This window comes from Rhea pennata, chromosome 3 (genome assembly GCF_028389875.1).
Source record: "Rhea pennata isolate bPtePen1 chromosome 3, bPtePen1.pri, whole genome shotgun sequence".
In the NCBI taxonomy this organism is placed as follows: Eukaryota; Metazoa; Chordata; class Aves; order Rheiformes; family Rheidae; genus Rhea; species Rhea pennata.
Genome location: NC_084665.1, coordinates 65,409,338 through 65,434,522, shown reverse-complemented (window position 1 = coordinate 65,434,522; position 25,185 = coordinate 65,409,338). Strand labels below are relative to the sequence as shown.

The following is a 25,185-nucleotide window of genomic DNA, read 5'->3' as shown; positions in this document are numbered from 1 at the left end:
ACTTATATAAACAATGTATATGGGCAACAAAAATCTTTTTACAGGATATTTTCAGCTCTTTTTAGAACATCAGAGTATTTAGTAAATTTAAACTATTTCAGCAAATTATATATGAGAGAAACTGATAAAGTATATGAATACATATAGATCCAATGTTGATGAAAGTTATATTCTAATAGTAGGAGCAATAGATTTCCTGTTCAGGTTCATTTTCAACCTCTAATAGAACAAAGAATTTATCAGCAGTAGGATATGCAAAGCCTGTTGAGCTAGAGAGAGAAATAAAATCTCTTTTCTTCAAAAGAAAACATAATATATTATCACCTGGAATAGAATGGAAAAAAATGCTTTAAAAACATATCCATTGGTAGCAAACGCTAAATAACAAAGTTCTGTCTTGGCTTTTCTCTCATTACTTTAATATGGAACAGCCTGTGCAATTCCATTGTAACCACATGCAGTTAATTAAAAACAGTCTAATATGCAGGCCAAATTAATTTCTTCTGGGCAAGGAGCTTATTGTCTATCAAGCTACAAACAAGTGGTGTTTTTATTAATCATGCTTTGTATTCATTTCCTTCATGTCACAATTAAAAAAAGAAAAAAAAACAAACAAAAAAAACCAAAAAACAAGACAAAACACTTACTGGAAATCTAACTACAGACACATCTGTCTTTGTGGCTTCAACAAGGAAGTCCATCCAGAAGTCAACAAGTTCCTGTTTGGCTGTATGCTGTTCTGGATTCAGTTTCTTAAAATGCTGATATATCAAAATGGTCTCTACAATAGACTTCAGGTACCTGTGATTATCCAAGTAGATGAAGATAGTACATTTAATACAATCTATAAATAATAATTTCTCTACCTTTAATCACAACTTAAGCATTCACTATTGCAAAATCAAGGCAGTCAGTAAAATTTTGGTTCTCTAATATTCCTTTTAATAGTAACAGCTTCCCATTTAAAACTGGATATGTAGCAACTACATTATTAATCTGAAATATTAAATGAGTTCTGGGACATTCCTTCTTGCATATGTTCCTGATCATATATATATTGTCTACTATCCTAAACCCTGAAAACTTCATGAAATAGCTAAATCTTGTACCTACAGACTAAACTGAGCCCATGTCAAACTTGTTTCTCTTGTGACCAACCTCAAGGCGAAACTCAGGTGAAAAGTCCACTACTTTAAACCAGTGCACTATTTTGCCTTCTGTATGGCATCTGTATTGCTTGCCGTTTAACACAGATTTTTAAAATATGATGCTTCTGGAACTAATTATACTATAAAGAAGACAACAGCTACACTAAGCAGCCTTCTGGCAATACTAGAGAAAGGATAACAGCAGTGCTGAATCTCTCCCATAAATGCAGATCATCCCTTTCTCCAGTATTTTTCTTTCTGGAGCTATTTTATAGACTTCTTCATAACACTGATTTCTCTTGACTTTTTTGAAAAAAAGATGTAAATATAATCTTACATAATTTTTATGATTACTACTGCAGTGAGATGTACAAGCCTAAAGTGGATTTGCCACAGTTATCACAGTTCAGACTACCCTGGAAATGTAGTTGCTACACTTGCAACAAGATGTAAACTCAGAGGCCTTTTGGGAACATAGCCATGCATACTCTGACTGTCCTGCCAAGGCCATCTAGATATCCTGAGAAAAGTACATCTATTCCCCTTTGCACCATGAAGGCTCTGCTGAAGAACAGACAATGGACTGGGAAGGAATTTCTCACAGGAGAAATCCTTCTTGGAAAGTGAGAGTGCTGTATTTTCAGAGTTTAAACCACAGACTTAAACCCCAAAGGCACTGATACATAAAATCCTGACAAGGAAGCATTTATAAATATCAGAAAACTCTACCAGAAGACTTCTAAAGAGTGCTGCCCAGCTTTTTAGTAAAACATAACATGTAGTAAAAATGGAAAGCATTGCAAATAAAAGCTGTTCACAATATGTTTATAAAATATTTGGTCAGAAAATCAATGGACTTCTCAATTTTGATGGTGTTTCCCATGTTATGTCAATACAGGATCAGAATTTTCATGTATGCATGCATTCATTCTCCTCTGATCAACTTTTGGAGGTAGATTTTTCTGCCTTTATAAAAAGGCAAAAATAAATAGACTGTGATATATGCACTCTTTTGAGTGGCAGAGTAACAAATTTTTAGTTAGAAAAGTCTAGGTTCTCCCTAGCTAACAGCATCTGGCTCCTTGGTGAATAGGTGACTTGCTGCCTATAGGCAAAGCAGAGCAGGTGCTGGGGGCCTGCTGTCAGGGCACACATCTTTTGGCCATTGCATAGCAGATGCTGAGTGTACAGGACTCTCTTGAACATCTCAATTTATATAACCTTTCCATTAATTGGACTTTAATCTGCACTGTTCTCAATCATAGTCAGATGTGACTTGCACCAGACAGCTCACTGTGCGTAAGTTCTTAAAACAGCTGGGACGTGCAATAACCCTCATACTATTTGAAGGTATTTGTGCCCTTTTAGCCAAGTTGTTCTCTCTGCACTCCCAGAAACATCCATGCAATTACGACTAAACCCACGTGTCCACACCACTTTTCCTCCTCTACAAGATGATTGCTGAGGTACAGTGTCTACAAGTAACTGCTCCTTCTGCTCTTGCCCTCAGAAGAGGCCAGAGGCAATGGTAAGTCCACCCTTTTCAGTCACTGAACTAAAAAACTGTATCACGTATCTCTCTGAATAAGGGCAAAAAGGGGAAGAGGCTCCCAAGCCTGTGTGCAAGTGTAAGGAAGACAGAGACTAGCAAAACTGTTTAACAACCAGAGAAATTATATCCCATCATATACAAGATATTTTTCTTTCAATCCCTCTCAAGTCTACAATTTGGAAAAGGCTGCAATGGAAAAAAATCCTGTTAATGGTAAAAGTCTCTCCAGGGACTCAGGAACATGGTTACACCTCACAGCTTCCTTGATATAATTTGTATATGTATTTCTCACAAACAGTAGAAGTTTTCTGAACATGCACTCTTAACCAGCTCTGAATACTTCCTGTGAGGTTTGCTGCTCATAAGCATTACTGGCCTACTCTTATGCCAGGAAATTTCATATGCAGGGAGAAAAACAAAGCACAAAATTACATATTGACCAGATTTTTGCCCTGAAAGAAGAATTCTGAAGTGAGAGTATCTCTTTTGAAATCATAGACATAACATTTTCTAGGGAAAAGAGACACATCTGATTTTTCCATAAAAAAAAAAGTTATAAATAGAAGTCTGAATAATATAACTCTGACTGCTACAGTTTGAATGTTTTAATGCACAGCAACATACATGATCCTGCTCATCACCTTACCATGCTGGTGCCTTCAGTTTAAACAGCTTTTCTGAAGCCTGGATCACTCTTACGTGGTCGTTAGCCAACATACTGGCCCCCAAGAAAGAGCCCACTTCCCAATAGCTCTGCAGTTTCTCCAAGCTCCCCTTTTTACCAAGCAGGCTGCTGATCTTTACCCCTGCAGTAATAAGAATAATAGGTCACACAAATGTATCAATGTAGTTTTAAAATAAACATTTTCCTGATTTCAATCTATTCATTGCTAAATTACTGTAGCCTCTCCATTTCAATGAATTAAGATGGAAATTATACTTACCGGACAATTTTTATATGCCTTCCAACATCATAAGCTGTAGTAGATCCTATTATTCCCTCCCCCTTTCCTAAAGGCGTCTCAAGAAAGGAACTTTAAGACATCACTGTCAGGACAAGGCCACAGTCAGATTACCTATGTTCTTGCATGGACCTCATCTATAAAGGTAAATTGGGGCCTTAGGCTAGCTGTAAAAACTTAACAGATGCTGAATATGGCACCTATTATGTTTTTTTCTGCTTTGTTTTTTGACTTACAAGCCCCAAGCCCCAAACTTACCTTTATAGACAAGGTCCCATGCAGAAGGGAGAGATGATCCACTGGGCTTCTTCCAGTAGTGATGTTCTTTTAACTGCCGCAAGTCCTACCCCAATGAAAGACATCTATTAATATTCATAAGTCCCTCAGCAACTCAAGACCACGGAGAGGCTCAGGTTTTATCTTGACTTGCAACATTTTCTGAGAACTACAAGTTTCCTTGTGGCCTTCAGGATGATTTTTAGTTCACATTAGCTGCCTAACGTTTAGAGCTAACACAAGATAGGCTACACAATCACCCACAAATGAGAACAGAATTTCCAGCTTACAAGACAAGCCTCTTATCCACAGCAGTCTTTTATTCACTTTCCCCACACTCCTCCACTACGGCAGTTCCCCTCCCACATCACTTTTTTTGTCCTTGATATTAAGGCGGAGCATTCCAAGAAAGATCAACAGTTGCGTTCAAATTTATCTTTTCCACAACTCCGCTTGCTAGCTGACTAAACTTCATTCTGGCAACAGCAATAAATCTTATCAGAATGGATGCCATTACATTAATGGCATTTCAGTCAACAACATTCATTTTGTTTTTATGTTGTTTACATTTTATTATCAACAACAGACAATAAATGGAGACAATTTTACATTTTATTTAAATATACTTGGTCTATAGCCTATTTCATGTCTATTTTATGCTCTCTCGCCAACAAGAAGTTGTCATGTTTGCCTAACAAACAGAACAAAATAATACTTAAATCTAATTAAAAACATTACTCGTTTGCTTCTTAAGCAAAGAAGGTTGTTAGTTTATTCCTGAAAACATGCAATAGCTTTTACAAAGCATGGTCTTCATGAGAGACCACAGCAGTTACATTATCTCTATTAATTTCCAATATTTAGTGGTCACTATTTTTTTTGCGTATCACAGTAGCTCTGCAAGGCTTTCAGTCAAGGTGTCACACACACGCTAATTGTCAACAGAGGGCTCCAAAATGTTTTGTTTCATGATGCAGTCAGTACTGTAGGGTAGAAAGGAGGAAATTCAGGTTATGTTAACTCCATTTGGGCTTTGGAAACCAAAACCTATGCTTTATCTACATAAACACTGAATGGAAAAATTCACCTCCTCTGAGACCCTGGAGTACTCAGCAGTCTCCTGAACGGAGACTCTGCTAGCACGTGCAGCATGTGCACACACGTGATAGCGACAGACACAGACACCAGCAGACAGACACCTATCGAATTCCACGGGCTTTGAATACGGCCTCACCATGGGGCAAGTAAGGAAGTGGTATCAGCAGGAACACAAGAATCATTCCACACGGGTATCCCGTTGCAGAGGGAGAAGGGAAAAGACAGCAATCTAGCTGCGTGGAGGACCTCCGTTGAGCAAGTGGGTCGCAGCTCTCTCAGTGGCAGCGACTGCTGAGGAGCTGATGCAAAGCAGTTCGTCGCAGCGAGCTGCAGTGCTGGGCTCTTGTTTGCAGGCACGCTCAGCCATGCTTCAGGGTGCCCACAGGAAGCCACCTCCACTGCCCCCAGTGCTCCAGATGTGGGGGCAGAGCCAAAGCAAAGTGCAAAAGGGAGTGAGTGATGTTGAGAAAGGAAACAACTCATGTGGGGAGTGGCTGGGATTCCGGCATGACGGGGAGAAGGAGGTAGGAGGGAGAACTCAGTAGGAGGTTAAGGCTGAGAGTGTGGATTTAGAGTCTCAGCTGAAATGATAACTGGATATGGGTGGGGAGCTGCAGGAAGACAGGCAGAAGGGATAGATTCGTACCCCTGCCATAAACATGTGAGACCTAGCACAGAGCTGAAAACTAGCAGTAGTCACATCTGAACACCAAGTTCAGTAATGCTGATTACATGAAGTTTCCTACATTTTGTACTACAGTAACTGTTACTGCTACTTGGCCTGGAGCAATCATAAGTTTTAACCAAGTATTCAGTGGACTGCGTCCTGTTACCTTAAAGAAGACAGGATTAGCCAGCTCTCTTCCTATTCCCCTGAGACAGCTGAGGTGCTCAGTGCTGAAATTCACTCTAGCTGGCTGACCTTCCTTTACAAAGCCCATCTACAAACTTTAACTCACCCTTGAAAGGTAAGTCAAAAAATGCACTCAGAGTGCAGAGATACTAGCAATGGAATCAAAAGAGGACAACTGTATTTTACAGAGGTGTGGGTTTCTTTGTTTTCCAGCTTTTGATCTTTTTTTCTTAAAATAAAAAATGTCTCTCCTTTTGTAACCAACTTAACATTCTCATTAAAAAAAAGAATTTTGGTATATTTTATGAAAAACATTTTGCTTTAAGAAACAAAGCTTTAAACAAATAAAGGTATAGGAACCATTAATGACTCTGTAGCAATTATGTTTATAATACCAAGAACATACCCACAGCTTGTGAAGAAAGTAAGATACAGTTACTAGGTATTACTTTTTTTTTCTTTTAACTATGAAGGCTTTTTGAATAAACTGCTTTCCTTGCTCAAATATTGACAAAACAATTCATATTACTGGATCCTTTGTGTGCCAAAGTCACAGCCTGCAGAGATCGTTATTGCCAATGCAAAGTACTGCATTTATGTTTTGGTCTTAAAGTTCTGCAGTATGGTTAAGAAAACAACCCTCTTGTTCAGTATTCACAGGGGACTTTTATTAAAGCTTCATGTAATCATTTCATTGTGAACTATTATTCTGCCAAGTAAGGACAGGAAAATTTAGAAGTTAAATTTTCTGATCAGAGGCAAATGGGTAAAACCTCAGTTACTGGACTTATTCTTACTTTCACTAGAATTATTACATTACTGCAAAAGGAATCAGATCTGTATCTTCTAATTACAGCCTCATACACCCTCAGAAGTGCTGGCATGGTTTTGCCATATCCTTCTGTAGCCTTTCCCAACCTACCATTATCACTTCCACGTAATCTGGATGGAACTTCAGCCTGCTCCTCACCTCTCTTCTCATCCTTCTCCCAGAGATGGATCTGCTCTGAATTTTGCATGCTATTGACAATACTGTGGGTGGACACCACAGTGACAGCACTGCCAAGCAAATCAAACTGATGCTAATGGTCTCATGAACACAGATTAAAACAAGAGGTGACACCAACAAATAACAATGTGACCTTGGCGCACAAAAAAAGATTTGCTAAAACAATCCCTATGGTTTTGCTTAGCTTTATCTTTGTTTAAAAAACAAAATTTATTCAAGACAAAAAGAAATGCTAAATTGCTCCTAACACAAGTCAGCTGACAAATCGCACCTTATCTTGGCATATCCCATAAACACGGTGAAATAAGATTAGCAATTGTAGGTAACAGGAGGGATTGTTTGTATCAAGGGGTTTCAGCAGAGGCCAGGCAAATGTTATGTGAAAGTGACTGTCACATTGATATCTTCAAAACATCTTTCCGCCAACAAGCAGCTGGGTATTTCTCCAGTAAATCATTTACCAGCCATGGATAGAACCTTAAGTAATAAAGAACCTTAATTTGTTTATCTGTAAAGTTCTCTATACATATAACAGGGTAAATGATACTGGCCAAACTCACAGGAAGAAGACATCAAGCACCTGATCTCTACAAATAATACTCAGATTTCATCAGTGTGACTAATTTGTCCAAATCTAGCTGGCCACAGCCTGCATGCAAGTGAGAAGCTTCCTTAAATGGAAGGATTCAAATTAAACTACACAATAAATATAGCCCAGATGCACTAAGCTATCTGTAATTTAAAATTAGGCCAGCTGAGTTAAAATTTGCAAATGCAATGTAGAAAGCAAAATGTATGTATTTTTACCTCCTACACAAGAACTCAAATTTCAGCGTAGGAGATGACAGCATTCTATCCAACCCAAAAACTGAAATCACACCCACTCACAGAAGGGCAAGCACAGTAGCTGGGGCAACTCCACATGGCCTATCACATCCAAATGAACACCCTCACTATCACCAGAAACTTTTAATTCCAATTCCATTATCCTTATGGAAATAATCATCTTGCTCTGAGCTTCACACTCAAAAAATTGTTCAACATGAAAAAGAGAAAAAAAGAGAATTCACATAATTTCCCTTTTCCCTGTGATCCATTCTCTGAAAGCAGAGATTCCTCTCATCATAGTACTCTATGTAGTTAGCTTTTGCAATAGGAACAACACATACCAAAAGTATGATTGTGATTTTGAGAAGAAATTGAGAGTACAGATGGTCAGATAACGATGTTAGCATCCTGTGAGGGAGTCTAACATTCTGTCTCATCCCAAACCAAAATAACATTTGAAAGCCGATTGCTAAAAGAAGTATTACACAAAAGTAGGTCAAATTGTTTTACTTCATTGCCTTTTCCTTTAAAGCCATGTTATGTTGATTAAAGTATTTGGGCTTTTACCTGTTGTGAATAGAGTAAGTAAAACTTGGGAAGCCAAATGAAGCAGTAACAATTGAGAAAAAGCAATTTGTATCTAAAATATTTCAACTTTATCAAATCAACATTTGGAAAAACTATAAAATAATACATTCTTTAAGTTTAAAAGAGAGATCTAATGTAGGTAGAATGCAACAACCAAACTGGCAATTTCTGGTCATTAACACTTCTAAAAAGTAACAGAACATCTGTATAGACGGTGTCTACCTAGAAAATCACTTCCAGAGTTGAGTATCCATGTAACTTCTAACCTAGAGTACCAGTTCATTACAGCCACATTCTGTGGAGTGAAGAATATTGCTTCCTTCTCACATTTCCTATTTTCCTTAGGAAATAAAAGGTTAAAGAAAGAACTAAAATAAGTCAACAATTACATGGATTCATAGAGAAGAATGCCACTTGGAGAGGATATGCTACTTCATACTGCAACATTCATACTGCAACATGTTTTATCTCATGCCTTCTATACATGTATTATCATCTTGACTTTGTATTCTCCTCAAATCCAGCAAAATCCCAAACAAAATGGACAATGTAGCACAGAGATTCAGGAAACCTCAGAGAGAGCATTTGAAGAGAAACCTGACTCTTTCTTTTCTCAGCCCATCCCGAACAGAAATCAAGTGCCTTTTCCCCACTCTTAGGATAGGCTTTTTGTTCACATTTCCCATTGTTCTACAGAATTGATTTTTCGAGAATGCTAGCTGGATAGGATTCCTCCTTTAGGTGTCTCATCTGGCTCATGCAAAAGATGTCACTACAAAGAAGGGCTGTAATTTTTTACTAAGCTCTGGTAAACAGCTAAGACCCAGAGACTGGAACCATCTCTTCCTGACAGTGCTAAACTCACCTCACCAGGTGGGATCTGTGGTGGTAAGGGGATCAATTTAAACACTCACATGCTTACTATCAAAGCATTCTTCTACATCCATCAGATTTTCTCCCCTATGAGTGGTGGTATCTCACTTTCACTAGAAAGAGATTTCACTGTGAATTGGTAAGCTATAATTACCAACTTTACGCAGCTCAAAAGAAGTATCAAAGTGATGTCCAGCTGCCAGGAGGAGTACTGCATAATTAATTCCTGACTGTAATGTTGGCTCTGACTCAAACGCCTTCTTGAACCTAGAAGAAAAAAACACACAAGTTTACTTTCTAAATAATGCAATCTAACAGGGACATAATTATATATTTAGGTACTTTAAGTGCTTATCTTCTGTTTACACAGCAAGAATTCATGGAAGCAAAAATATTTTACTGTTTTCCACACATGCTTTGTAGCTGTTCTTAGGCGTCTGTTATTTATACATTCTCCTCCCATTTCCTTCCCCCTCACACAACAAACATAGACCCCACTCATTCACCAGAACACAGTTATATTTTACTGAATTTGCAATTTTCAATGAGATTAAAGAAAAAATAACACTATCAGTTTGTGAAAGAAAGACTTGTTTTGCAGTTGTACTGATTCATGGACTCTTTACTTTATTCTTAAATATATCAGTTTTCACTGGTTTGAAACTTTAGATTCTATTTTGGATCCGCTATGATGACAAAGAAGGATGTCAAAACAGGTAAGTGTTGAAGTGAGCAACATAAGAAACAGAAATGATATTTTGCTATGATTTCAGGTGGTCCAAGTTTTATTCTTCAATAAGTATCTGATACTGTCTTATGGGCCTGTTTACATAAGGAATGGACTATACCAGGTTTGATTCTCCTTGAAAAGAAGTGAGCAAGAGAACGAGGGCATGGCAACAGTATTCACCTAGCCCAAGAGTTGCCTTAATGGAAGCCCATACACATCACACAAGCACAGCAGATACTATCCCCATATTAGCAATGCAGGTTGTGGTGAAAACAGAGAAAACAAATATATATTGTTCTAAATTTGTTTTGTAGAACAGCAACATGTTTGGCTGTATATACCTTTATAAGGAGAGGACAAACACAGCTAGTATATGAGAGGCATGAAGCCCAAGAAATTCAGTTAACAGCTCCACTGCAGTAGAGTATTGAAGTTTATAATTACTTTCAAGAGCAGAGATAAAAAAAAATCCCAGCAAGCAAATGGATTACTTAAAGATGAAGTGAGCTGTGTGACTAATGCATGAGGAAGACAAAAAAAATAATCTATGCAAAAATTAAAGATTTGGCTTCTAGGCCATGCTCTGACAGGTAAGCAAAGCTATGACATTTTGATCCTAGCAAGTAAAAAATGACTGCTTTTTTTCTTTTTCATTTGTTTTTTTCCCTGCTTTCATGATTTCCATCCTTTAAAATAAAATTTGCTTCCCCAAACTGCAAAATGGGCTCCTTGTCAATCCATTACATACATACTTTGTCTGTATTCCAGTTCTGCCCTTCTCTAAGAACTTGTCACTTGATCTGTAGACAACATCTAGCACCCTAACTAAAGCAGTATGAGCAAAGACTTAAATTTCTTCTGCTCTTCTATCACCTGCGATTCCTTCCGCATTGTTGTAACAAAATAAAGAAGAAAGTACATACTAACAAAGTATTTGCACTCAGCAAAATAAATAAATAAATAATCAAATAAAGATAAAAACCACTCTCCTTGATTCTATGCATATACAGTTAGAAGAGACTACTAGGCTGGTATAACACATTTCATGCTAGGCTTTTCTCTTCCTCTGTTTACAAACATAGCAACTTTGGGAATGGAATCCTTTTTCCCCTACACATCTTCCATGCTGCAATATCAATAGAATATCAAGAAAGGGAGAGAAAAAAGAAGAAAAAACCTTGAAAAGAAGTATTTTTGTTCCAAATACAGGAGACTATTTTCACATTTTTGTCCAATAATGCATATTTTCTGCATGAGTGCTCAAATTTCTCTAGTTCTGGCATAGGTACACATAAATCTTTAGAATTCTAAGATCAATTATGCATAGCTATTGCATTTTGATAGACAGGCATACTCACACTGTAATCAGTATTGATCAGTACTGAAACAGGCAAAGCAGGTGGAGATGAGCTTAAGTGGACTGAACACAGTGCTTGTTGAAGCAGCTGGTGAAACAGCCCTGCAAAACTGAATTCTTCATTTACACAGAGAATGTCACACATACAGACAAGGAAAACAGCCATACGCTGCCCACTTCTTTCATTACGCTCAATAATTGGTTTTTTTTGTTGTTGTTGTTAGTTTTTTTTTTTTTTTTTTTTGCTTAGATTGACAAGTAGTCTCCTTTCCAGCACAATTTTTGTACTATGCACAAAGAAAGCCAGTCATGAACCAAACAAAGGACATAACTTTTTTCCTTAAACAGTTTCTGTCTTGGATTTAGCAATTCTGCAGAAACCACTATCAACATTACAACAGGTCCACATTCCCTTCTATACAAAAGGCTTTGGTTGGGTAAGGTAAGAAAAACAACATCCATTGGGGTTATTTTAACTGTGGCAAATTTTCACTAAGATGCCATCGTACATCTGTCAGGATCCTGCCTGGTGAACTATCACTTGCCCTAAAGGGACAGCTTAGGAACCCAGGCTTCCAGGCTCACAGACCCAAGGCAGTCCTTGCACCCTTAAGGCAGAATTGGGCAAGTCCTTGGGGTTCTTGTTCTGATAAGGAGCAACATCCATGATGTGCTGCTGGACTCTCGCCACTCCTGTGCCCCTCATCATGGCTCCCAGCCATGTCATGGCCCCGCCAGTTCAACCCACCTGGCTCTAGTGAAGCTTTGTGGTGCTCCAAGGTTTCCATCAGACTATCATAAAGTGACCACCCCAGCTAGGTCCTTTAAGGCTTTTTGTTCTCTGCTGAGTGGCAGGCTACCGGGGCTGCTCTACCTCCCTCAGAACCAACAAGTCTTTTGCTCTTTAAGGGAAGGAAAAAATCCAACAACAATCACCACCTCCCCACACACTGTTTTCCCCAGAATAGACACCTTGAGAAATGCTATTCCTTGTTTCTACCTTTTTATTGCAATTTTCTTTCAAATCTCCCTTCACCTCAGTCAAAAAACAACTTTATAGCCACCTTTACTTTTACCAAGAAATACTAACAACTTAGACCTCTGAAGTCTGATTTGCTACTCCTAAATCATTAAAATCAAAGCGTTATATATTTTTTATTTTGTGTGATTTTGTGCTCGCATTCTTAAATCTGTCTCTTATCTATATAGTTTGAGCAGTAAAAATTCACAGACAAAAAGCTAACCTATAATAATAAACTCAGAAAGTTGTAAACATTCACAATTTCCTAAGTAATTCACAAGTCACATCTTCTTAACTGAACTGATTTTAATTCAGCTAGTGCAATTACAGTTGCTGCCAAGCCTGAAATATCATTGGAGGAACCCATATAGTATCATGGAAACAAGCTCTGGTTTAAAAGTCTGCCTATAAAGTTAGAGGCTAGCCTAGCTGATGCATTTATAAATTCCATCAAAGAATTGAAAGCTGACATTTGGGAAGATGCTCTAGCACCAACACTGAATTAGACACGAAGCAGTGCAAATGATAGCATTGGTGAGCCCGATTTACACCGTCAGTATGCAAAAAAAAGTGACAGTTAATAATTAACCTGTCATCTCCTGCCTCGTATTTATGTGAAAGATTTTTTTTTTTTTTTGGGGGGGGGGGGGTCAGGAAAGCACATTTCCTTTCTATTTCTTCTTTTTTTGGAATATACCAAAGCAGCTTGACATTACTAGCTGCTGCAAAACTAAAGCTCTGGTTCTGCTGCCAACTTCTTTTTTATCTTACGCAATTCTCCCTACTTCTGCCCACACTCTCATGTCTTTAAGACAGCTTTACCTCAACATAAAGCAACACCATCATGGAAGCATTGCTCTTGCACAACCTTTGCAACCTGGGGTAGCCATAGTGTATCCCTGTTCCTTTCTAAGAGCCTTCAGTTAGGCTGTGACTCAACCCTTCAGCACGTCAAGCCTGTTCCATGACTAGCACTAGAATTCAAATCAACATCCAGCATGAAGTAAACAAACAGCTTCCAGCCAAATTCCAGTTTGATTAACACACACCATCTTGTTTTATGGTAGCAAGCCTGAATAGCAGTTGGTATTGAGTCCTACTTGCCAGAGACTTCAAGAATTACCTAGAGGATGGCCTGTCAGCATCCTCCCCTGCTGCAGGAGCGGCCAGCCCACTGTCCTTCACCAATTAGGTTATGCACCCTTACTTCTAGGGCTGACATCTATCATCAAATGTATCTATCAACCGTGATGTTTACACATCTACCAGAAGTGTGTGAAAACAGCTATAGGAAACATCCGAATAAGAATTACCCCTATTCAGCATATAACCTTTCTTAGTTTAACCATACCAGCACATCTCAAAGTCTATCTGTTTGTAAGTCAGTATCAGTGAGGAGAAAGCAAAGTGCACAACAGTGAACACAAGTTCTAATTATTCTGCTTTGCCCACAGTAAAGTCTAGTATTTCTACTCAGGACTATAGTTTTCTTTTTATGTTAGCTTGTGACATTAGCAAAACATTTTTTAAAAACAGAATCCTGAAAGTTTCCTATGGACTTCGGCTTAGTGAAATACAATTTTTCTTTAATTCAAAACTATGAAATGAGAGAAAAAGAAGTGCTGCATTACTGCTATTCCAACATCTTTAAAGGTCCAGTCAGTATTAGAAAACTATAAAGCATAAAAATCAGGCTTGTATTCTGAGGCCAGAAAAGGTAAACAATTATGTCTTTTACCAAAGACAGTTCTAATCTGAAGTTGACTGAAAGCAAATAATGAATAGGAAAGGGAGAAGAACATTTTCAAATCTAAACATTTACTTTGATCATGGCTGATGAGCACAAGACCAGAACTAGAATCTGATGTGCAGAGTATTCACAACATAAACAAGGATTGTCTATACACTCAAATACTCTATTAAAATAGAGTGTGCATCCTGACAAAAGTCTGTGCTGGAGTCCAGCGCCTCCACTTAGAACATATTTCTTTTGAGAATAAAAGCCTAAAGGACTAAATAAGAAACAAAGAGCAAACATTTTTTGAAGCATATTCCACATGACAGTTATCAAAATATAGTGCATTTTAAAAATCAAGAAAAATAAGATGTTTGCTTCTAAAACTAACATAAGTTATATGGTATATTGTATGCTTCTGTGACTGCAATGGACTGCAGCCCACTGTAATACACATGTATTATATGGTGATGTTGAGGTAATACCAGCATGAGTTTGGAGCAGTGGTATTACTTGTTAGCAAGGAAGCCAGAAAAGAACAGAATGTACATCAGGTCACTGTTATACTGCAGCACCTTTAGCCTAGCTATAAGATCCATCAGATTTCAGATACGTCAATTGATTTAAGTCTATTTCTACCCCGGGTTCATAAGAATAATGTATTAAATAAGAGATATTTTGGGCAAAGAAGGAAAATAAGCTCTGATGAGGATTTCCTGAAGTGCCTTACATACTTGGAAGTCTCCTAGAAACAGATCTGTGGACAAGACATTCTTAACAAATAAGCAAAGCTCAGACTAGAAGATTAAGTGTATCCTTTGAGAACACCAAATATTTGGAATAAAAATTGGAAATATACTCCTGTTGAAGGAATACTTGTTCAAAAGGACTCAGATCAGAAAAACAGTACTCACCAAAATGTCCCTTTGTCTCTGCTTTCTGTATCTGTGAACCCAGACTCCAAAAACATGTCTTTGTAGATTCTTCCAACCAGGCAGTACATATCTGAAGCTACTTGGTCTTCCTGTTGTACCAGGGGAGCCATAATTTCCAGAGCTTTCTGTCTGTCTCCAGGCAGATTTCGCCTATTAAGTATTTTGATAAATAAAAAGTTAACAAGATACATTTTTTCATGATCACGTGTAAATATGTATGCATTTTTTTTCATTGCTGGACACTCTTTTTGAATTGATTTATAGAAGTCTTAAAACATTCTTTTTTTCCCTCATAAAATAGCAAGAGCAAAGCAGTGGCAGCAGCAACAAGAAAAGCTTCAGAAAATACAAATAGCATATGGTACTTTATTACTAAATATCAACATATAAACTCAGATTTCCTATCTATTTAAGATTTCTCTCACAGTCATTCATACAAAAAATTCCATCTTGTGTTTGTGATTTTTTTTACATATATTTTGAATAAAACCCAAAAACAAAAAAGAGCACAAAACAGATTGAATTCCCAGGATAAGAAAGGTTAAGAAGTCAAGTCAATGAGGTAATATTAATAAAAACACTCCATACAAATAAACCACATAATTGCAAGCATTAAACACTTCCTGGTGAGTCACAATTTGGATACATACATCATTATCAAGACTTCAGAAAATTTTTTTACATATTCTTGTACTGAATAAGCAAATGGCTCCTTTCTCAGCAAAAATCATTCTTCATTGGATTGGGGAGAGCTTTGTTTTGATTTCTTTCGGAGAATTCTCTTGAAAAAAATGAGTAGCTAGAATTTGTATTGGGAGTATAAACCAAAGCCTCTTTGTATCTATCTTGTAAGCTTTGCATCTGATGGTCAGAAGACTGCCTCTTGAACAACAACAAAAACAAGCCACGGTCTTCAGCAAGAGCAAATATGAGAGTATCTTAAAGCAGATACTGCTTAATCAGAAATTCAGCAATGGAAATTCTTCTTCCCTCCAAATAAAAACCTATCAAAGCTCCAACGTGTCCACACAAGCAGGGTTAGCGTCAAGCATGAGAGACCACAGCATGGGTTCTCTCAGCAATAAAGGAGCTCATGAGCTCTGAGAGCTCATGTATGCAACTCCAAAAGGAAGTGATGTGGAACAACAGGTTTTAATTACACAGAACTAAGTAACAGAGGAGGAATGAGCACTCTCATCATAACATAGAAATAATCAAAAGAACAGCACAGAAGCACTCATTTTAGCAGATAGCATGAACTGCTTTCCTGAGCACAAAGGCGAAACGGCTGTGCAAGATTTATGTGCTGGGGAAACCTCTAAAGATGTCTCATTCTGGTAAAAAGGACAAATGAAACCCAGAGCTCTCTCCTCCAAAGCTTCAGACCAGTCCAGTTCTATCAAACTAAGGGAAGTCCCCTCAGCCTACAGAACTACAGTCTTCCCAAGTGCTTCCAGAGGGGTATAGCAATGCTGGTTTACCTTTTTGAACTGGAAAGATGCTCCCAATCCCAGCCCCCAAAAAGACATCAAGTGCTCCTGACTGAGTAAATAACAGAGCCCTCCAGATCTGCATTACTTTGGTTCCCCTACCAACTGCTCACTCACCCAATTGTTTAAGGTTTGCTTCCTTCTGTCTTTTCTTCTTGTATTGAGCACTCAAGTGAAGCAACAGGGATAAATCTGCAGCTTCTTCATGTTTGTTGGTTTATTTCCATCACAGAGGGGTTATTTTCAGAGTGGAATCTCAGTTAGATAACTCCGTATCTCAGGCTGACTATCACTAATTCTAATCAAACCAATAGCTATTTGAACTTAAAGAGAATAAGACAAATAAAGTACAGCAGTGCTTTATGATATAAGCCATTTATACTTTGCTGGTCTCCAGAGATAGAAGTCCCTACTTTTCCTTCTGCTTGCTCTTCCATCATCAATGCCCTTACATGCTTTCTTTATTTAGGTCAGGCTAATCCCACCTAATTGAGCTGCTCTGTCCTTCTGCACTAGTGACCTAAATGAGAGTCAAAAGAGGAGACTTCTTCCACACCAAATACTCAGATGTGCATCTTGAACTCCACCAATCACCAACATAGCATTCCAGACCTGACCTAGCTCAGGAAACATCCTTCATATTTCCAAGATGCTGAAAGCTACGCTTACAGAAGGCCATAATGCTTACTTGGAAGGCCAAGTAATGCTTTCCTCACTGATTCAGGCATACATCAAAGCATGAATATTTTCATGGCTGCTGTTGATTCTAGTTGAAATTACAATCTGGAGAAGGAAGAAAGGGGGAAAAGAATATCTGAATTCCTTTGGAGGTACAGCATGGAGCTTCTATATGCCAGATGGGCTACACAGCCACTGTGTTTTTGTCAAATCTTTAAAATCTTTCTGTCTTCAAGAATTCCCAACAGAGCCAAGGCAATGTAAGGCTCCATCTGAAAGAATTATATTGCATTTTTCCAGTAAAATAATAGTTTTAAGTACCTCAGTGAACTAACCCAGTCTTGTTTTCAAAGGTGACTTTATTTTAGGAAACAGTGATCTTTTTAAAAACAATTTTTTATAAACTTAAAGGTGTATCGTAACCTTTGTGAAGACTATGTAAAAGTGGCAGGTATGTGCTCGATTTTTAATTTGCAAAGTTCCACAAATTTGTGGCAAAGTAAGAACGAAAAGGACACAATATTTATATCTTTATATACCTGCAGTAAACGAGCCAGAAAGAGTCTGGACATTTTATTCACACAGAATGACGTCAGATAGCTTTTTTGATTTTTTTTTTTTTTTTGGCAGGGGGAAGGGAGCACTTTCAAAACAGGTCTATCCCTTCAACTAATTACTTGGGACATGTTTTTGATATCACTTTGATGTGATACGCCGTTTTGAGCCTCCTCAGTGAACATGAATTACAACGTTCAAATCTGTGAGAAAAGCAGAAAGGTTTGTTTTTATCTGTAGGTATCTTCTGTATTTGAGACTCTGAACATCTGCTGAATCTTAGTCTGCTCTCCCAAATGTCAATGGCAAAACCATTTCCTTCACTGTGAAAAGAGCAAAGGAAAAGTGATTCTCTGTAATTTCCTCTGAAAAAATCCCTTTTAATGCATTGCTCAATGTCAGTATTGTACTAGATTCTCATAAGAGAAAATTTAGGCTTGGCTCTTAGTTAACCCAAGAAAGTAATGAATATTGCTGCATGTGGCACATTTTGTATGTGCTATCAGAGACCATGAAAATTAACTTATAATTATTATAGAGTGAAATCTACTGATTGATATTCCTTGTGAAAGTTCTCTTCCTGTTTCCCGACACTGGAATAACTCAGACTCACATAAGAGGATGTTTAAGTGAGCGTGAATGTTGCAACACCTGCCACCCAAATATCCACTTTAAGAGTGTATTTTACAGAGTATTTTATTTGTTCTGCTCAGTATTTATTTGCTCATACTCAAGCACTGGAAGAAAAAATTAAAAATAGAGGCAGACCTACGGAAAGACAAATTATACAGGCTAAAGGAAGAGGAATGAAATTTGAGAGGATGAAAGGAAAAGAAAATTTAACTTAATCACAAAGCTCAGAGTCCCCAAAAATGCTTCAGTGGAAAACCGAGGGACTTAAACCTGTGCAAGAAGATTCCAGGAAGGAATATTCTCCAAGATCACCAACTCTGTGTGAAGTTTGTAGTACTGATTTATTATTATTCAACTGTAGAAGGAAAGGGTAGATTCTTACCTGTTCAGTGCAAAAGCATAATGAAACCTCACATGGTGGTGGGAAGCCAAGTCAAAAGTAGGCAGTTTTTCTAAAGTTTTCACCAGTTTCACAATGGAATCATAATCCTTCCAAAAGAAGGGAATAATGTAGTTTTAAGTGGTTGCACTAAGGTATGCCTATATAAACTCCTCTTTGAACTAAGGACTTGTTATTTCTTACCGAGATTATACTTTTGAGTTCATGGTAAGTTTTACGGATTTCAGTTTCTTTAGTCTTAAACTGCAAACGGTCTGGCAAACAGTAGAAATGTGAATATGTACAGTATTTAGGAGGGAAATACACTTTGGTCTTTTGTACTGCTTAAATGTGGATCTATGGAAATTTTAGTACACAGATTTCATGACTATGTTAGTTTCAGGGGCTTAATATATTTTAGAGTTCAAATTGGATAGACATATTACAATGCTAACTATCTGAATTAAATATCCCAAACCTCTGAAGCAAGAAAGCACAGAAACAAACTAAAAATATGTTTCAGCATTATAGTTTTTAAAGTAGCTTACTCAGATACATTAAAAAAACCTTCAAATGTTTTAGAAGCAACAGTTATTAGTTGAAATTATGAATAACAGAGTGAGTAATTACTAGTCCCAGTATGACAAGTAAAAATGCATACAACTGTGTTGCCATGAAAAACGTCATAAACAGAGTGACACAGCTCACTCATACAGATACACTTATGTATAATACAGAATGCTACCACAGCCTTTAAGTGGGATACACTGATGACTCTTCACCATATATGAAAGCTGAGGTGAAGAATAGTTTACATGATGTGTATGTTCTCAGGTATTGTTATACATAGCTGTAAAGAGCTGTTATTTTAAAGGCATACTAAAGACTATAACTACAAAATAAAGTAAAAAGCATCAGTGAAGATACTGCAAAGGATTTTTTCTAGTGTCTGCTATTCATATAGGTAGTCTGATAGCAAATGACTGCAAACAAGTGAAAAATTCCACTGAAAGGAAACTTAATTTACTACATTTTAGATGATTTTTTAAGCATCAAATTCATACCTGAATGTCTCTGTAGGACAGCAGCAAGTTTATTACAATGTCAGCAGACAATACTTCAATATTATCCACTCGCTGTCGAATCCTTGCCAGCTCTGCTGCAAGTTCTTTGCCTGTGTAAAGGGTACGGGCCTTCCTGATATCATTAAGAATGGACTGCCGGAAATACTGGCTGGAGAGGAACAACTTCATGTTAGCAGTCTGGGACAGGTCCTTTGTGTTTTTGTTTCTGGTCCTTTAACTCTACTACAATACACATTTGGAACATTTGTCGAAAGAGCAGCATCAGTGAAAAGATTTAGTCCAGCTAAATTATTCAGAGGAAAACGTTACCAATTTGTCTCAATTGGAGGCAAACCTCATCACCCTGAGGCAAAACAGTCTGACATTTGTATCGTCAGTACAAATACATGCATTTTACAAAGGGGTATGAAAAGACAACTTACCTTGAGCTGGCCTGTGCCACTTTTAAGAGTTGAATAAATCGATCTACCAAAGGTAAACATATAGGCCCAAGCAGCGACTCAAAACTGGGCTGCATCAGTTCTGTAAGTCCCTTCATAAAACTGCTATCGCAGCAGTACACCTTGTTGTGTGGAGTTATCATATAAGGAACAAATATGTAGTTACCGGTACACATCTGTAGGAGAACAAGATACAACAGTTAGGGCAATTATAGTGTGACAGCTCTCAGCATAAAACATTTGCAGATATTACCTGCACAATTTCACTTATTAAAGTCAAAAGGAGATTTGCTGCTTACTGCAGCAAGACAAGGATTTTACCTGTAAAGCCCGGGATTACATAAATGCAATTTACCTCTCAAATCTGATATACACCTTTAATACATGCTTTTGGATTTCTGAACTGTTTTTCTTAAAATGAGTCTTTTTAAAGGCAGCACTTTCACCTCAAAATAGGAAGCACGTTGGCTAAATAGGAATGCAATTCTGAGAGCATACTCATCCCAAAGTGACAAACAGAGTTAAATGCAAGGCCATGTACACTATTTTCAAGGTGACTGATGTTCAGAAGCTGAGAACAAGCCTTCCGGGATTTAGTATATTGTTTGTCAGGCTCACAGATGTTACACACAAACCAACTGTATCAAAATAGGAAAATTGAGAAAACTAATCCTCATATGAACTGGAAAACGACCAATATAGTTTAGCAAAATAGAAGCAAATGAAATTCACTGCTGTGCAGCAAACCTTCCTGGTCAGTGAGACTTACAGCCATACATATTTCAGAATAATCACTTACTTTCGGAATGTCTTAGAATTGCCAGACTATATTGATTTCCATATACTAACATATGACAGACACTGTAAAAAAATCATTTAAATTTATCCCCCGGGAAAGAGGGAAGAAAGGTGCCAGGTGGTTATGGTAGGTACATGAGTACAGACTTACACATGCAGAAAGCTTGTCGCATATTTGCAGTTCTGAAATACCTCAACTTTGAAATAGCATACCATCAAAATCAGGAGGAGTTGGTACCACCTGGCTTTCAGGCTCCACTCCATTTTTGTATTCCTTCTACTACCGAAGTGGCCAGCAACCCAGCAAGAAAAAGCCCAAGGAAGCAATTCTTGGGATTCTGCACCCTTAAATTCCTTCCAAAGCTTCCTACTTTCTGGTCAGCCTCTTCTGCCTCCCCAGAAATTAGGACAGCAATGAGGACATAATTTCAGAGCATAATCCCTGGCAAATTGGACCCCATACACTGAGATGCAGTTGACTGCATAGTTTTTAAATGCACAAAGCCAGTACATAAAACATCCATTTTAACATGTCTGTCAAGATTTTAAGAACATGGAAGTCTGAAGGTACAAAACGTGTTTTGTGTACAGATCAGAGATTGGGTTTGGAAAATAGAAGAATGTTGTTTTTTTAAAAAAAAAAATTATATGTACGAGGCTATGGAACCATAAAACCCCACTATATAGACAATACCTCCTACCAGCTTATACAGAGAAACTCTCTGTAAAACTTACGCTTACTTGGCACATGCACTTACATAAGGCCCATTGAGCTATTTACAACTAATTCAGAACTTGGTTGGAGATTATTGCATATACATTTCACTGCACAAGAGTATAGCAATTCTACAGCAAACTTGAGAACTAGGAAGTGTATGACGACAATATTTTTAATAAATAATTAAGGAGTGCAATATTGGAACCCAGACGGCTTCTCTTTGCAGTGGAAGAACTGAATGGACACTTCTACTCAAGAACATATCAGTATATAAAGTGATTACACACATTCAGGAGTAAAAAACAAACAAAAAACAAACAAAAAACCTCCACCACTTAAACCCCACTAAAACCTAACAAGCTCCACAGTCAAAATTGTAAAGGACAAGAAGAATTCAACAACTAATTATATAACTTTACTATTAAAGGTAGGCAGTATATTCTCCAACTTTTTGTTTTGGTTTGGTTTTGGTGTTTTTTTGTTAATAAAGATGAAAAGTTTGGGAAGTCAGAGCCAAGAGAAAAGGCAAAGTGGCTACGGATTTCCAGGGGCAAATATTTTACTTCCTAATGTTTATTCAGTGCATTAAAAATAAACTTAAGGAGGCTTGCAGGATGATTTCTCAGACCTCTGGCACACTACTTTCAAAGCTCAGTTCTTAAATATAAATCAATTCTGAAAAAGGACTTTTCCAGCTTTTGAAATCCAGAGAGTCCAAAGTTTATCCTGGCATAATGGTCAGGCCACCTACAGAGAGAGTACTGGAGTCTTCATAAATAATTCTATGAGCAGGAAAACTACTCTTCTTCTTCAGAGTATAGAGTGCTCAAGCCCATTTTTGAGCAAGAACTCTTACAAACTGATCCCATATGTGCTTTCTGTAGGAAGTATACTGAGGTTGGCAGAATAAGAGAGCCAGCAAAAATTAATTCCCACACATTTTTCCGGTTACCTGAGAGGGAAAAAACAGCTGGTAATGTAACAAAGCCTGCAAAGGAAGAAAGACAGACCCACTAGCCTTCAGAAGCGGAGTATGACAAAAACAAGGATGAATTTAACACTAAAAGGCAAGAGAAACTACCACAAGGGAGAAAAACAGAAGAGAATGAAACAAACCTGCAGTGGTTCAGAAAGCCACAGAACTAACACAGGTTTCTCAGAAAATTGTCTCAAGGCACAATCTCACCTGGATGCTCTGGTGTCTAGCAATGTGGGAACATAGTGGCCTTTTTCTCAGCAAGAGCTTTAATTTGGATGTTAACTTAACCTATATACGCTTTGTGGGGAGCTCTGTATCTCTGAAACCTCTCAAATTTGGTTGAAATTGGCCAGACAGGCAGATACAGCAAAGAGTGGGGAAATAAAAATAGTATAAGCTCATAAGTTTCATTTCCTTACGAAACCAGGTTAAAACGAAAAACAGAAAGAAAGAAACTCACATGCAGTGAAGTTACGAAATATCAATTTAAATTTTACTCTCCAGGCTAAAGGATATATTAGGTATCTATAAGCTGAACTTGACTGCAGGAGTTCAGGTTACATAATGGAAAAAAAAAATCTAAGTTACATTTTATTTACTGAAGGAAGTGGGAGAAGAAAGATAAGATAAGTGAGAGCAAGACTGCTCCCACATAATAAAGTCCACGGTCTCCCACAATGGCTGGTCCATAAGCAACAACAGAAAAAAAAGGAAAATACAGTGTTGCCGAGCAGTGCTGTTTCTGTAGTTTGCATTGTAAGAGTGTTGACATCCTACATACCTGAACAGGGAGAATTCCCTGAGCAACATGTTACATAGATACCAAACATGTTTTATAGATTTTAGCAGAAGTTTTTCAAATTACTCTGTTTCAAATTACTCTGTTCACTGCGGTAAAATACCCACTCTAATAAATTGATAGCATCACTCTGCTGTGCTATGTTGGGTAACTCTTGGCAGCACAAATCCTGCGCTAGCTGTTGAACAAAGCTTGGTGCTGCTAGTTCATTTCACAGCTACTGTTTTTCAGGGATCTAACACTAACCTCTGGACCAGTCATTTGATAACAACCTTCTAGAAGAAGTTAAATATTTAGTTATTATCACAAATTCTAACTACCAAGAGCCAAACCCCAACTGCATTTGGGCAGTGATACAGATGGAAGCCTGCTGGGACCAGGCTGCTGGGCAGTAGCTGAGAAACTGCTCCACTGTCAGACAGCTCCAAACCATCTTCCGAACAGCAGAGTTCATGACTGATTTCACTCCTCACTCCCAGCCCGTATAAACTCAGCTCAGTTGCTTTTACTTCTTTTCTTCCCGTCTTCCTCTGTTGAAATATAAACTATATTAACTGAAGTCAAAGAGGATCAGATCATCGTTCTGACACACACTTGCCTGCTCACACATCACTTCTGATTTTGACTTATTTACTGCCTCTTATTTCACTTTGAAATTTAAATATTTTCCATTAATCCCATTAAAATCTGCACCATAACACTCTATTCTAAGTCTGATCTCACAGACTCTGCTTTCTTTCTCAACTCTAATTAACTTCACTCAAGACTAAGTTTGCTGAGCACCCATGACAAAATAGCTGTTTTCCCTTTGATCCATTACTCTGACTCATCACATGATGCACACTGACCCAGTTATTCAAGAGAAACAGGCCATTTTTGAAGGAGTAACAACTGAAATACAATTGCTATATTCTCAGTTACATCAACACCCTCTTTTAAAGTGCAAATAGCATAAAGGGGCTTTAAAAGAGGGCAGAAATAGATCCCCCAACCAACAACAGGTGCTAGAAGTTTCAATTTCCAATCAAATTTGTTTATAAATCATCATTATTTAAGGCTCAAAAAATCACATTACAGTACTGAAAGTTAAAAAGTTACTGAGACCCACTTGAGCCACAAGCTAAAATGCATTAGTGAAAAGATCAAGTGAAGGAGACTGGGACAGGCCACGAGTGTGCACACAATCAGCCTGATGCACAGGAATTCAGGATGTTAGATAAGGTAAACCTGGCCTGAACTCTCAGATCAGTTGAACTAGTTATATCTAGGAGATAGGGACACAGATATCTATGAAGGCTTTGGGCCAGCACATTCAGTACCTGGCAGCATCAGGCCACCTGAGAGAATAGCTGTATCATAGTACCACAGCCCTTTTCATCAAATCAGTCAGACAAATCAGAAAACAGAAGTAGTGGCTGGAGCCAGTTACACATATATAAATGTATATCACCAAGTGACTAAATCTGTGATTCATTTTTATGAATGTTTTAATTGCTATATATTTTTCTAATGTCCTTTCCCACCATACTGTGCAAAAATAAACAACTCTAGACTTCTTCCTGTGTGTAATTTCAGTTTAAACATAGCTATAATGTTGTTTTAATAGGTCTATAGTTACAGCATTGAAGACTATGTTGCTGTGCACTGATCACTGGAAACAGCGCTT

The 25,185-nt window shown here is 37.7% G+C and overlaps 1 protein-coding gene across 1 annotated transcript in view; it reads right to left on the bottom strand.

Moving 5' to 3' along the window:
• MAP3K5 (mitogen-activated protein kinase kinase kinase 5) overlaps positions 1-25,185 on the bottom strand; it is a 109,422-nt gene that overhangs the window by 39,143 nt on the left and 45,094 nt on the right. The window contains exons 4-10 of the mRNA XM_062572493.1: positions 20,208-20,401; positions 19,765-19,933; positions 18,704-18,810; positions 14,945-15,115; positions 9,342-9,454; positions 3,347-3,506; positions 648-801 (exon numbers count right to left, since the gene is read on the bottom strand). Coding sequence (XP_062428477.1) covers positions 648-801; positions 3,347-3,506; positions 9,342-9,454; positions 14,945-15,115; positions 18,704-18,810; positions 19,765-19,933; positions 20,208-20,401 — 1,068 coding nt within the window. The remainder of the gene's footprint in view (positions 1-647; positions 802-3,346; positions 3,507-9,341; positions 9,455-14,944; positions 15,116-18,703; positions 18,811-19,764; positions 19,934-20,207; positions 20,402-25,185) is intronic.